Below are 15350 nucleotides of genomic sequence, written 5' to 3' on the forward strand. Positions count from 1 at the left end.
TGGGTATGCTAAACCTAGGTTGAGCGTTTGTAAATAGCTGGGCGTTAGGCAGTGTATGATGGCCCTGAGGCTACTGCAAGCAATGGCCAAGGAATCTATTATCTGTGCTGTTGCCAAATATCTCCACTGGAGCTGCAGTATTCGAGCCAATGTCATAAGGCAACCCACTAATAATTTTTAACAGACACCTTAAGGCCAAGTCCAGGGCCAATAGCTGAACGTGTTTTGTTTTTTATTGAACCAAGGGCTCTGTTCATCCCCGTGATTAAATATGTGTGACAGTGATGTGCATGGAGAAGGGAGCTTACTGAAAGGACTCTGTGTTGTTTGATGTGCTCAGACTGTATAGGTAATGTGTTGCATGGTAACATTTTCTATTTGCTGCTGTGTTCTGACTCATGATATTTTACCTTTTTACATGAACCTGTTTACCATGAATTGAATTTTATTTTAGGTAATGTGTCATGTTTTTTGATATCATGGCATTTGTATACACTTAGTTATTTTTATCTGCTGTATTTATTGTGTGTTGTACTATTATTGCACTTTAATTTAGACAAATCGAGTACATTTTATTAAATTATTTGACACTAAAATGACAAAAATACAATCAGTTGAACCGGAGTTATGAATTTTTAAAATTTCAGGTTTCAAATAGCAAGTCATCAGTTTTGGAAATTGCCATCTGGGTACTTTAGCACCACAGTTGTACCAAGAGTGGATGGAGACCTCTTGTGCATTCAGGATTCAGGCTGGGTCTAGGTGCATGTTCAAGGTGGAGGGAGCGTGTTATGTGCCTGGGGCTTTGAACAGGAGTCCAGCAAACTAGCCCTTGGAGCCACTTCTGGAAGTTCTGGGTGCAGGTGAAGATGCAGGGCTGAACGGCAAGGCTGGCCTCTCATGGTTCAATGCAGGGTCCAGGCAGCAAAGCCATCCTTCCAGGTGAATCGGCAGTCTGGCAGAGTGCACAGCAGGTCACAGCAGCAGGCAGTCCTCTGAGGGTCTTTCCGCAGTCCAGTAGTGAACTGAAGAGTGGGTCTGACAGCCCTATTTTTATACCACAGTGCCCTGCTCCTAGCAGGAGGGAGAGGTTTCCAGAAAGGTTCTTTGAGTTCCAGGAGTTTCCTGCATCCCCTGCCATGGCACATAGCTGGCTGCACTGACAATACAGGGTTGTTAAGCCTATTGTGTGGTGGCAGAGCACAGCCTATTTAGGTGCAAGTGGGGTTGTGCTCAGCTCCACCTTCTGCCAGTGAAAAGGCCATCCAGGCTCTCCTAATCCCACTGTTCTGTTGCAAGGGTAGAAAATACCAACTTTCTTAAGGTGGCATTTTCAAACTTGGGATGATAAATTCGACTTTACCTTTGAAGAGGGTTTATCATTACAAGTTCATAGGTATAAAACATGCCATATCTAGCTTTTCTCATTTAGGAATTACAGCTTATTAAATGTAATAAGGAATCCCCACTGTTATCCTTTGAAAGGGGTAGGCCTCACAGTAGTGAAAAACAAATTTAGGAGTTTTTCACTACTAGGACATATAAAACTTGAAAGTACATGTCCTACCTTTTAATTACACAGCACCCTGTCCTATGGGCTACCTAGGGTCTATCTTTGGGGTGACCAATACGTAATAAAAGGAGAGTTTAAGGCTTGGCAAGGGGTTTTAAATGCCAAGTCAACATGGCAGTGGGGCACTGCATTCAGGCTGCAATGGCAGGCCTGGAACAGGTTTTAAAGTGCTACTTAGACAGGTGGCACAATAAGTGTTGCAGGCCCACTGGTAGCATTTAATTTAAGGCTGTGGGTATATGGTATACCACTCTACAAGGGACTTACACGTAAATGAAATATGCCATTTAAACCATGTTTAGGGGAGTGAGTGAGTTTAGAACTGGTTAGTAGTGGTAAAGGGCACAGAGTAGGAGGAAGAAGTCAAAATGTTTGGGGGTGATCCTATGTAGAGGGCCAATTCCAACAGGCTTCAAATTCTAAAATATTTACTGGATAGCTTTGATTTAGCAGCAATCAAATACAGATACCAGCATTTGGCAAGTTTTCATTGTTTTCCTGTCCTTCTATGAGAAAGTTCTAGTTGACCCATAACTCCTGGTTTCTTCTGGATCCGTAAGTGGCATTGGGGCAGTTGGGTATTAATGATAGCAAATGGTTTTCACCATTAATAAGCAGTTTAGATATTAGAGAAGAGCTGTGAGGCCACGAAAAGAGGACATTTTTGAGGGTGTTCTCCACTCCCAGCAAGCTCTGAGATTTTGTGGCATTGAGGAAATGTGAAAGTGTTGCAGTCCCTTATTTTCGAGGATGGCTGTTGAAATTTGTAGCTGTGAGTGATAAATACATCTGCATGACTGCACCACATAGACTGTCTCTTTTGGTAACGCTGTTTACTTTACCTCTAGCAAATTAGTTTCTAGTTTGTCTGTGTGATCATCAAATGTACTACCAGCATGGGTACTGCCCCTCTTCAAAGATGCCCTTAAGTATGTAGGAAGTTTCTCTTTTTCCTGTGCTTGATTTGTTTATTGTTGGGTCTCGCTGAATTTTTCCCTCTTGTATTGTTTCGATGAAAGAAAAAAACCTGATTGCTCTTCATCACAAACTGACAGAAATGTGTTTCTGTCAGCTGTGGAATCCAGTCGTATCTTAGAGATACCTGTCCTAAAGGTAGACAGTGTGATCCATGCATATGATATTGATATATTGATATATTTAACCTTCCCTGGATTTTAACATTTTGTTGCATGTGCTTTAATTGCAGGTGGCTACTACTCCCAGATTTACAAATCCACTTCGTCCGCAAATCCTTTACGAATAATCAGCCTAAATACTGTCTTGTACTATGGTCCTAACAAAGTGACCCTGAACATGACGGACCCAGGCAACCAGCTAGAATGGCTTGAGGACACTCTAGAATGCTCACGGCAAAAGATGGAAATGGTAATTATTTCTTACATTTTGGCATATGTAGCACAGGACGCTCACTAGTGGGCATAGCATTTCTGTGGATTTTCTACAAGAAATCAGGCATCTGACCAGCGGAGAGGGGCGGGCGGGGGAAGAACAGGGGGAGGGAATAAAAAAATAATAAAATGTTTTAAAACTTACCTCTTCCCATCTCCTGCCGCCTCACTCGTCGGACTGGGACAACAGCACAGGCTCCCCCAGCAATCCTGGTGCTGCTTTCATGCTAAACCTTTTTTTTTTTTTCAACTGTTTGTATTGAGTTTGAAAATTATAATCAACAATAAACATATAGTGCAGCGCAGGTTACTGCAAGACATGGCAGTATCATTATATCACAGTACCATAGGGTATTATTCACTCAAGTCCAAGCCAGGAGACGATAGTAACCACTGCGGGAGAATAGCCCTCCAACACATCCCTCCCAGCAAAGATCTACATGAGACCAGACATTATATAAATTGTGGAAAACAGAAACATTTCAACACCATAGTTGGCCGTCACCTGCTCAGTAGGTTCAATGTGTATCCTCACCCCCCTCATCCTCGGTACTGCCTGTAGAGCTTAAGTCCTCCACACCAGTGAACCATTCCAGTAAGACTCCCCAAGCCGCCACATCAGTGAGTGTCCCCTCATCCCTACGTGTCAGGCGCATATGTTGTTCCTCGGCTGCACCCCATTCCATTAAGTCCCATATCCAACAGAAAATCAACAGACTCCGGGGGCTCATCCAACCAATAGCTACCCTGCGCTTGCCAATACTAGCGCCAACTGTGCTTGCTTATATGGAATACTCTTTGCCCGTGGTCTCTGCACCACTCCCAAAAGACAAGTCATTGGCGTTGCCTCCAACCCCAATCCCGTAACCTCCTCAACTTTCGCTGCCACTTCCTACAAGAAGTTATATACCGTCCTGCAGGTCCAAGCCAAATGCAGGGAGGAAGAACCAAGTGCGCCACACCTGGGACACCCCGCTGTTCGTCTCGGGTCAATCTTGTTTAGTCGGTTGGGTGTGAGGTATGTTCTGTGTACAAAGTTAAAGTGTAATAGCTTAAACCTATTATTACATGACACCGTGCGCACCAGAGACAACGCCAAATTCACAATCAGCGTCTGCTATCTGTCCCCCAGTTCATACTCCCACGCCCTGCACCCCACACTTATCACACCTGGTTGATCCTCCAAAGGGCTTTATAAAACCGGGTATTCAAGTGAGTCCTCTCACCCCAGTTAATCCATTGAGCACCTCCGAGGCCTTAGGGGCTACCAGAAAACCACTCCAAAGCTCACGTGCCACACTTTCCATTTTTGAATATTGCAAGAATTGACCAGAGCCCAGGCCAAACTAATCTCTAGCTTCGGTAAAAGAAATGAACTCTCCATTGAGGTAGAGATCTCCAGCCACCTCGCATCCTCCCAGTTTCCAAGCCTCCATGGAAATCAACTTTTCCATATCCCTAAAGTGTGCTAAATCCCATATTCTCAGCTCTCTGTCGAAAGGGGCCCGTTGGAGTACATGTTTAACTGCCTGCTCCTAGATCCCAGCAGTGGTCTTGACCAGGTAGGGAACGACGGGATCAGATCGACCCCCGACATCAATAGATGCACCAATGTCCGCCCATCCAGCATTCCTGCAAACAATCTCGTCTCCCAATTATCGGAAGCCTTCATCCACTTAGCAGCGTATTGCAGGTGTGCTGCGTAATAATATTGTCTAATATTAGGAATCGCCAGCCCTCCCCCTCAAGGTCCCTTTGCAACACCGACAGAGCCACCCTGCTACGTCGACCGGCCCACACCAATTCTCAGACAACGGAAAAGCCGAGCGGACAGCCAAGCGGACAGCGGATATAGAGCGTTCTGGACCAGGTTCTGGACCAGGTATAGACACCGCAGCAAGAACGCCATCTTTGCTACAGCAGCCCTGTTCCAGAATGAGACCAAACGCTCCAGGCTGGTAACTACTCGCTCAACATTATAATTGTCATGCGCAGCCACAGTATGAGTAACCCATATGCCCAGATACCGGAAACTCTCAACTTCCCACCTGAGTCCTGCCCTTGGTAAATCATCCTGGGGAACACCATAAAGGGACCCCAGGGAAACAGGAGTGATTTTTTTCCTATTTACCTTAAGACCAGAAACTACCCCAAAAACATCCAACCTCTGCAGCAACAGCGGCAATTATACATGGGGTTCCCGAAGATACACCAATGCATCATCTGAATATAGGGAAACCACGTGTGTGGTCTGCCCCACCAAGATACCCCACGGTCCCAGCTCCTCTCGGAGCCAGATCGCTAGTGGCTCCACTGCCAGGGCAAAGAGGAGAGGTGAAAGCGGGCATCCCTGTCTCGTACCCCTGCCAATCTCCCAGGAATCCGAGAGCTCTCCCCTCACCCGAACTCATGCAGCGGGGCAGTATCCAGTAAACGGACTCAAGTGCAGAAACCGGGGCCGAACCCCATGCCCTGCGACACCTCTAGGAGATAGGCCCACTCAACTGTGTCAAGGGCCTTCCCCAGGTGCAAGGACACTAGTGCCAATTCATTTTCCTTGCCCTCAGTTTCATGCAGAACATGTGCCAAATGACGCAAATTGTAAGACGTGCTGCGACCAGGGATAAACCCACATTGATCCTCATGCACCAAGCATCGAATCACCCCACGGAGTCGAGTGGCCAAAATCTTACAAAGTATCTTTACATCGCTATTTAACATGGAAAGTGTCAGGGAGACCCGATCCTCGGGGTATGCGCACGATCCCAACATGTCCACCACAAGACAGCTCCAAAACTCTGATAGAAATATCACAGAGCCTAAGAGAGTCCAAGTGGGGATTAGGTAGGGAACAGCTGGGAAGGAGACCTGTAGGAAGCAAAAGGTTAACCAACACAATATCAGAATATAATCACATTGACTTTCACTAGACTATGGTTCTAAGCATTGTCTTACTGTAACCATACATAATCTAAGAAGTGACTTTAACTAGACCTCAAGAACTCTGGGTACCTGGAACAAATCAAGAATGATTAATGCAATGTTTCATATGAGCTTTTCATAAAATGTCACATAATGTCTAGAAATACAAGAACCTTCTAGAATACTGTTTTAGAACAAACACTGCATTTCTAACATGAGGACAAAAAATCTGAAATATTCCCTGGAAAACAATTAGAATTGTACTAGGGTCTTAATATGCACAAAGACCATCACATTTTGAATTTATCATCTTCACAGGAAATCCATAGGCTCAGGATAAATGTGTGTACTTCAACAAACATTACACATTAAAGTTTTTACTTGCCATGAAATGATCGCGCACACTGTTGCCGATCTGAACACCAAGTTTTACATGCGGGAAATGAATCGCGCACACTGCCGATTCTAATAAGAATATGTAAATGCCATGAAATTATCGCGCAAGCCTTTGCCGATCTGAACACCAAGTTTTACATGCGGGAAATGAATCGCGCACACTGCCGATTCTAACAAGAATATGTAAATGCCATGAAATTATCGCGCAAGCCTTTGCCCATCTGAACACCAAGTTTTACATGCGGGAAATGAATTGCGCACACTGCCGATTCTAACAAGAATATGTAAATGCCATGAAATTATCGCGCAATCCTTTGACGATCTGAACACCAAGTTTTACATGCGGGAAATGAATCGCGCACACTGCCGATTCTAACAAGAATATGTAAATGCCATGAAATGATCGCGCAAGCCTTTGCCGGTCTGAACACCAAGATTTACATGCGGGAAATGAATCGCGCACACTGCCGATTTTAACAAGAATATGTCAATGCCATGAAATGATCGCGCAAGCCTTTGCCGGTCTGAACACCAAGATTTACATTCGGGAAATGAATCGCGCACACTGCCGATTCTAACAAGAATATGTAAATGCCATGAAATGATCGCGCAAGCCTTTGCCGATCTGAACACCAAGATTTACATGCGGTAAATGAATCGCGCTCACTGCCGATTCTAACAAGAATATGCAAATGCCATGAAATGATCGCGCAAGCCTTTGCCGATCTGAACACCAAGATTTACATGCGGTAAATGAATCGCGCTCACTGCCGATTCTAACAAGAATATGCAAATGCCATGAAATGATCACGCAAGCCTTTGCCGATCTGAACACCAAGATTTACATCAGAGCAATGATTCGTGTACTCTGAAAGTTTCACGAGTAGGCCCAAAAACTCAAGAGACTTTTTAGAACAGGATCAGGGGCCCAGCCCAACCTCCGTCTTACCACCCTGCTCAAGGATCACCAAGATAATGCGGGGCAGGCCTGGAACAGCAAGGTAGGCCTCCGGAACAGGAGCTCAGGAAATTGCTGCTGCTCTGCACTGGGACCTCTGAATAGTGAGCACGTGGAGCTGGGCTGACTCCCTTATATAGAGTCTGGCCCAGTCCACAAACCACACCCAGTCATGCTGCAGAGAAAGCTTCTAGAAGGTCCTAGAAAGGGACCACAACCTAACACACTCAGTCAGTCTGCAGCAATACCTTACAAATGAACAGTTATTGCAAATATCATTAATAGTGTTTTTCAAGGTTAAAGTCTGCAATGCAAAAGGTTAGCATACTGCATGTAAAAACAATGCATTAATTATGCTCTTGCATAAAGGCTGGGTTTTTGCATTTTTGTCGCCCGTACAGCACGCACTGTCCTGATGTTGACAGTAAGTGGGCGATATAAGGAAAAGTGACCAGGATCCCCTCCTGGCTTGAGCATCAAGCACACAATGCCCTGATGCATAGTTTCTGGCAACATGCCTTGTACACATGCTTCCACGAACACCTCCAGGATCCTCTCCCTCAGAGGCAGGGAAAACATCTGGTACAACTCAACAGGAAAACCATCACCACCCGGGGGCCTAGACTTGGTCATCGCGGTAACTGCCTCACTCACCTCCCCCACAGTAATCGCAGCTTCCAAAGCATCCCTACTCTCTAATTCCAATTGCGATGACGCATCCACCTCGGGAACCCCCCCCAAGCCTTCCTCTGGGGATGCAGTACCAGCCCTTGATACCCTCTGCAGATGCTTCGCCAAAACCCGCAGAATATCTGTGTGCTTCGTGAGCATCTCGCCGCTAGTATTCCTAATGCGCACAATGGGAGGAGCCTCCACCTCCCGTTTCAGAATCCACGCCAAAAGTTTGTCAGATTTATCCCCCTCTTGATGCAGTCGCTGCCTGTATGCTCTGAGTGTGACCCGACTCAGGGTATCCCAACAACTGTTAACCTCCTTGTATAACCTGAGTTCCTCCCTTTCAGCCTTTCTCGTGTCTGATAATTGCTGCTGCAAATCCCCTTACTTCTCCTCCAGATCTGTAAGTTCCTGCTCCATTTGTCTGCGAACCCCGAACGCCGTACCTATGCAGATCTCCTGCACTACGGCCTTCATAGCCTCCCACTCAATACCCCTAGACGTTGTCATGTTCCAATTCAAGTCCACGTAACATTTGAAGGCCTCACCCAACCTATCCCGACACCCCCCATCAGTAACAAAAAGTCTGCAGGCAGACGCCAACTACGTGCCAAACTGGTGGTAGCAGCCCCCCACTCCAATTGCATCAGCACTGGTGCGTGATCGGACAAGAACCTACCCAGATGTGTAACATCCAGAACCTGCGAGCTGCTAAGACCGCCCAGAAGAAACCTATCCAACCGAGTGTGTGTATTATGTGTTCTGGAATGACAAGTGTATTCCCTGCCCTCTGGGTGGAGCTCCCGTCAACCGTCCCATAACCCTAAATGACTCATCACTTCCACAAGAGATTTCACCATCAAAGGTTTAGTCCCCAGCTTCGGCAGGAGACGATCCAGTTCCCCATTCAATATATAGTTATAATCCCCCACCCACACAATAGGCCTATCCACACTCTCCCCCAAGATCTCTGGTATTCTGGTATAAAAGGAGTGATCTTCAGTATTAGGTGCATAAGTGTTAAGGATAATGATGGGTGATCCATCCAACATACCCTCAACTAGAACGTATCTACCATGGAAATCTACTTCACTAAACACGTGGGTGAATGGAACCCCTGGAGCCACCCATATAGTCACACCCCTCGTGTTAGAGGAAAAGGAGGATGAGAACATTTCACCCGCCACTTCTTGGACAGTTTTTGTGCTTCCTCCTCGGTCATGTGCGTTTCCTGAAGACAGGCAATGTGAACCTTATGTCTCTTTAGAAAAGAGTGCACCATGTAGCGCTTGGTGTATCTCTTCAACCACCCTGACATTCCACGTCAGCATATTAATCTGATGACCCATATTGGTACGGAGCTTCTTCCTTCCCACTTTATCTCCACCCCTTACTTCCCACCCCATCGTGGAAAGACAAGGAAGGTACACATTGTATATCTCACCATTATACCTGCGCTGTTGGAATAACTTCAAATGTTGACGAACTTTGCCATGCAAACCCCTCGAACCCCCAACCCCCACCCCAGATATACAGTAAAACAACTGTATCAAACCATACTGTGAATCCATACTACAGATGCTGCCAGGACAACAGCCTAAACCCCAACTACCCAGATCTGAAGTCCTACCATAGCTGTGGAGTGAGCCCCCGGCACCAACCTACAAATGCCTGAATACCACCCCAACATAGCTCAATATTGTCATAGGCCCCCCGATGTCCAATACATTCCAGCGCTTAGATGAGGCCCCATCAGGACCTTAACCGTATTCGAGCTGCATCTCTTCGTCAGAGAAGCACTCTCACTTTGACACAAGCCCTACAAGCGAGGGTGCAACAGCAATCCCGGATTATTAGGGACATAGTCAGATCTGTGCGGAGACCGTCTCAGCTCCAGGCTCCAGCTTCCCATTCAAAATCTCAGCCGATCCAGCAGTCACTACCGCCATTGTCCCATCCTGTTGTATCTCAACTCTATGAGTAGAGTCCTTGGCTGACCCACGAGCCACAGTATCCTCCAGCTGACCGTCCTCACGACACCTCCAGTCCGGACCATCCGCTTCAGAGTTCCGAGGAGAGGCCTCCCCCTAGTCATTCCCGTTCTCCCCAGGGTCACTTTATCCCACATTTTCAGCCATCTCCATACCTCCTCCGGACGCTCAAAGAAATGTGACCTACCACTTGAAAGCACCTTTAATCACGCCGGATACAGGAGCATATATCTGATGTTCATGGCACGAAGTTTCGCCTTCACCTCCAGGAATCCCTTTCGAGAACTCTGACCCTTGTTCGTGTAATCAGGAGAAATTTATATTTTGCAGTTCTCAAATACTGCCCTGTCAGATTCGCGGGCAGACCGCAACACATAGTCTCGGTCTTTATAGGTCAAAAGACGGGCAATGATAGCCCTCAGCGGCGCGCCTAACCGGGGAGGTGCAACAAGGGCCCTATGACCACGCTCCACCACAAATACCCTAGAGAGCAGTATGTCTCTGATCCTATTCTCCACAAAAGTTTCTGCTGCGGACCCCTCCGCACCCTCCGGTAAACCCAGAAGTCTGACATTATTTTGCCAGGATCTGCCCTCTGCTTCCTCCAGCCGTATGACCACGGTATTGGCCTGCACCATTTGTTTCCACAGGACCCCCACCTCCGTTTGCAGCTCCACGATAAAGCCCTCTGCCACTTTGACCCTGTCAGACACCTTCCTAAGGTCCGCCCGGAGAAGGTTAACTTCTACTGCCACTGTTTCTATCTTGCCCTCCAGGGCCACCCTAGAGCCCTGGATGGCTGCAAGAACTTCTGCTTGTGAAGTCTCCTCAGGATTCGCATGCTCGCTCAGTCTGTCTCCATCCCCCCCCCAATCTGGTCTGACATTGTGGTAAGGGCACCAGAGTGGTATACTGCTCCATGGTGTTACCCTGTGACGCTTCTGTCCGCTTATGCCGCCCCATTCCACTGCGTTCCCGGATCAAAACAATGTCCCAGTTTCAGCTGATCCACTGATGTGGCAAAAGTGTCCAGAGCTCAAGGTGCCGTAGGGACAGGATCCGCTGCTCCTCTCGTTGCAGGGCACCACTGTACACTGCTACTCCGCAGCGCTACCAAGATCAGAAGTCCTAGGCACCCCCAAGAAACCGCTCTCTGTAAGTCCAGGGCCTCCAGGCTCCGATGATTAAAAACTAGGCCCCGGGGCCGCTGCCTGTGCACCTGCTCCAATGTGCGCCGCCCAGCTGCCTTACCCCTCCAGCCCTCACCGCGGTCCTCCAGGGCGGGCCCTGCCGCTCCTACCGACGCTCACTCACGATGCCAGCTGCCCATCCGGGGGCCCTGCAGTCCTCCACTCTCCGCTGGGGGTCGTGTAACTAGTGGGTCCACCGTCAGTCCAGCTGGGCAAGACCTGCAGCGCAGGCCCGTGCCACCTGCACACTGCTACTGTCCCCGCCTCCGGGGGCCGGCAGCCGCGTCGCACGCGGCCCAGGGGAGGCCCGCAGACTCAGTCTCGGTACCCAACATCGTGACCTCAAAAATGGGACTGCGCCGAACCGGACCACTTGGGGCACAGTCCCACAGCAAGCGATGGCACCCATCACCTCAGGCACCCCAGGATGACAGAAGGATTAAGCCGGGAAGCGGGAGCTCACTAGGAGCGCGTCCCGCCGGCCATTTTGCTTGACCATGCCCCGCTTTCATGCTAAAAGTAGCATGAAAGCAGCATCAGGATTGGTCTGAGTGGCTTGGATTGCCTCTCAGACACAACCATGGGGTTCTGTACAGTTTCTCTAGCCCAGCTGTTCAACACAGCCGGGCTGTGGAACCTAAGTGCGCATGTGTGTTTGTCCAGCCTGAGCCAGCCGGCCAAGCACACATGCGCACTTAGGTGCACTCTATGCTCATCCCACCTCCCGTGGTCCAGCTCCGCCCCTCCCTGAACATGCAGCTGAAAGATAAAACAATAATTAAATATTGTTTTGTCTTTCAGCTTCTGGCTTAGCCAGGGGGGTGACGTTGCTTCACCATGGCGAAGGAGCCACCCCTGCTTCTGACACAGAAGTTACTCAAATACTTTACACTGTCCTTGTCTCACCACTTTCTGTTCTTTTGCAAAGAATTCTGGCATTACATTGCTCTATATGTATGTTATGCTACTCATTTTTGGGAAGGAGATATTGGTCCCTGTGTTGGTTGAAGTGAAAGGGAGGGCTTGGAGGAAGTCTAAATGCCCATGAAATTGTTATATCTGATTCACTTTAACGTGGTTGGCACCACTGAAGGGGACCTCAGGGGCCAGGTTTCCCCCGTAATAAAGTCATTTGTTAAAGGAGATGCAGTTCATGATGCCGTTTTAAGTCCTTTGTTTTGTACAGTGGATACAATACAGTACAATAAATGGTGCCTGTTAGAGAGGTATAGCATGTGTCCCATCTGTTTTATTCACAATTTTGGTATAGTGGCAGAAAAGTCCAGCATGCTGCTCCAAGTATGATGCCTTGTCAGTGTGTTTTTTCTTGTGTTTTATTTGGCAGGTGAAAGAAGCCTTTTGACAATGCATGGTATATGTCCCCTACACTCTTTATGTGGCACCACCTCAGGGCAGCGTGCCGCTGTATGAGGTGCATGCATTTTTCTAGATGCATCTTTTTTTTCCGAATTTAATGAATATTCCTTTCAAAGCAGGGGAACCAGCGTCTCTTACAATCGCCTCCTAAGCCTCACTATGAGCAGCTCACTGGCATGCCACTGATTGCATGAGAGTTGGGGCTGGCTTAGAAGTGGAGTGTAGGTGGAGCTGCTACCATTTTCGACCAGAGATGACAAAGAAAGCAGAGGTCTGTATTTCTGCCTAATCACACAAAGAAAGCAGCTATCATAAAAGTGGTACGTGCTGTTTATCACCAACATGGGGCCCACCATCAGAGCCACCAATCTTCAAACATAAATGTAAGAGGAGCCATTGGCTATGGGCTCCAGAACTTCCTCTTTTGTGGGACAATATTTTCCCACACTGTCAGCATGCATAGTGAACTTAATTTGCACTTAGTCAGTGAGGAATTCACAAACAGTTTTGCAGCCCTGCTTCAAGTGCCTTCTGCAGAATACCCTTGTACGCTCTACCAGTGATAAGGATGAGCTATCAGAATCATATGAGGCCAGTATTTGTTTGTAACCAAAGTGACAACCATACGTGTGCTGTGTTCACTGGATACCTTTGTGACTGGCTATATGAAATGTTTGCTTTGATTATTTGAGTTAAACCTAAAAATGTAGCATCACATTACCTACGAACTAAGGGACATATTTGCAAGCCCTGTGTGCTGCCTTTGCATCACTTCTTGTGACACAACAGCGGCACAAACCTTTAAATCATTTTTTGAGTCCATGCAAAGCCACTGTGCATGGCTTTGAATGGCCTCATTGATTTGGTGTGCGGCAAGGCAGCACAAATCGCTGTGTTGCCTTACTCTGCTTTGAAGAGGCAGTCCATGGGTGTTGTGCTGGGACTTCCCATGCAACACCCATGGTATGCCTCCCCAAGACCTTGTAAACCTGGGGATGCGGCAAAACCTTACGCCTCCCCAGGGGAGTGTGCTATGTGTGCTGTATTCTGCATCGCACATATAAAGATAAAAAAGCCTCCCAGGATTGCTTTTGTGCAGGAAGGTGCCTTTTCCTGCACAAAAATATTCCTGCATGCAACACAGGCACCCTTGCACCATGGTGCAAGGGTATCTGCGTTGGCAGAAGGCTACTGAAACAATACCAACGTGGGGGAAAGGACAGGAATGGGCCATATGCCATAGATACGGTGCATTCCTGTCCTTTCCCTTTGATGCACAGCAGCACAGCAAGGTGACTTACTGTGCTTTCCTGAGCCAAAAGCCCATAAGTATGTGGCTACATTTTGAAAGGGAGCTAATGATTAAGAAGCTCTGCACTGAGCATTTAGTAAGTGATAGAACTGCAAGATAAATACCCGGCATGCAAAGAGAGTTATGATATACACCACGTTTTGCATATAAATGTCTCTATCTACGTTATTTCATCTAGTTAACAGGAGTATTTTTAGTATTTTAGTATTTATATAATTTACAAACCTTAAAAATGCAGAAGAAGCAATATCAAGATAACTTGTGAACCGAAGGGGTAACAATAAGGTGTTGCTTTAGAAGGAAGCAAAAGAAATGGAAAGTAGAAACAAAACAGGCAGAGCCAAGGAAAAATTTCATTTCTTAGGGCAAGAAGTGAAAAGAGGCTATAGTAAGATTAAGCACCAAAGGACAATCTGATACAAGCCTAACCCTGGAGGGAAGTGCAGATTTGGGTAGACCGAGACCTGGGCAAATACAAAGGGTGAAACATGACAGTTTGCAAGCAAACTTGATATAGAGAAAACAAATAAGAATTTCTGAGTGAAATGGGAGCCAATGAACAGAAGCAAGAAATAGAGAAATATATGTTGTAGGAGAGAGCAAATAGAAAATTTGAAGATAGACTCCATAGATGCAGTGACCAAGAGGGAAGTCCTAATAATATGGAATAAAAGTAGTGTAAGTAATCAAGGACAAGGAGGATTTGGAGTGATTACTTTTTTCATGCTTTAAGTATTTAATCTGTAGAGAGAAGATGTTTCACTCACTTGCAGCCTCCACCTGGAGCATTGTGCTGAATAAATGGCCTTTTTGTGACCTCAGCACCACAAGTTCTCAAAGTTCTGTCATGGAAATACTGTCTGGGTGTGGTACTCTGCTCTTTTGCCAAATAGTGCCACAAACCAGTTTTGAAAATCTAAACCTAAAGCTGCCTGGTTGCTGTAGCTCTTCCTTTGCATTTGGGAAGCCTGGTTATGAAAGAGTATCAACATCCACCCAGGGCCTCTGGATTCTGTGTGTTTTGCAAGTGGTTCACGTTCATTATGGCAGCAACAATAAACAATGTGTTTCAGTAATTTAGGGATGACCTAAAATGGATTGTAGGATGGTGACTCTATCTCAATTCTCGAGGAACAGGCGCATCTTAGCCACAATGCAAAAATATAATTCACCATTTGTAGTAAGTTGGTTGACCTGCTTTTCCATCTCTAGCTGTCTGTTGAAAACAAAGGACAATGATCTGACAATTAAAGAAAGTTTCACAAGGGTATCCTAATGCAGGTACTCCAAGGGAGCCATCAGCTTTTTAATGACTGAGTGAGAATTGTTTAGCTTGGACTCCGTCAAACTGACATTCATTACTGAGGCAATGCACCTGAAATTGCACATTGGAAAGATTCAAGAAAATGAGGAATGGAATCCATCTTTAAAAAAAATTATTAATGATTGAATAAGGAATATGCACGTACCACTGACAATCACTGGCGAATGGAAGGATGTTTGAGATAATGCCCAATAAAGAAGCCCTATTTTATGATTTAATATAC

At 46.6% G+C, this 15350-nt stretch overlaps 1 protein-coding gene across 2 annotated transcripts in view; it reads left to right on the plus strand.

The window, feature by feature from the left end:
• Positions 1-15350, plus strand: part of SMPDL3A (sphingomyelin phosphodiesterase acid like 3A) — a 137113-nt gene that overhangs the window by 78352 nt on the left and 43411 nt on the right. For both annotated transcript variants that reach the window (XM_069235409.1, XM_069235410.1), the window contains exon 5: positions 2781-2959. In XM_069235409.1, coding sequence (XP_069091510.1) covers positions 2781-2959 — 179 coding nt within the window. The remainder of the gene's footprint in view (positions 1-2780; positions 2960-15350) is intronic.

Source organism: Pleurodeles waltl, chromosome 5 (assembly GCF_031143425.1).
Source record: "Pleurodeles waltl isolate 20211129_DDA chromosome 5, aPleWal1.hap1.20221129, whole genome shotgun sequence".
Classification (NCBI taxonomy): Eukaryota; Metazoa; Chordata; class Amphibia; order Caudata; family Salamandridae; genus Pleurodeles; species Pleurodeles waltl.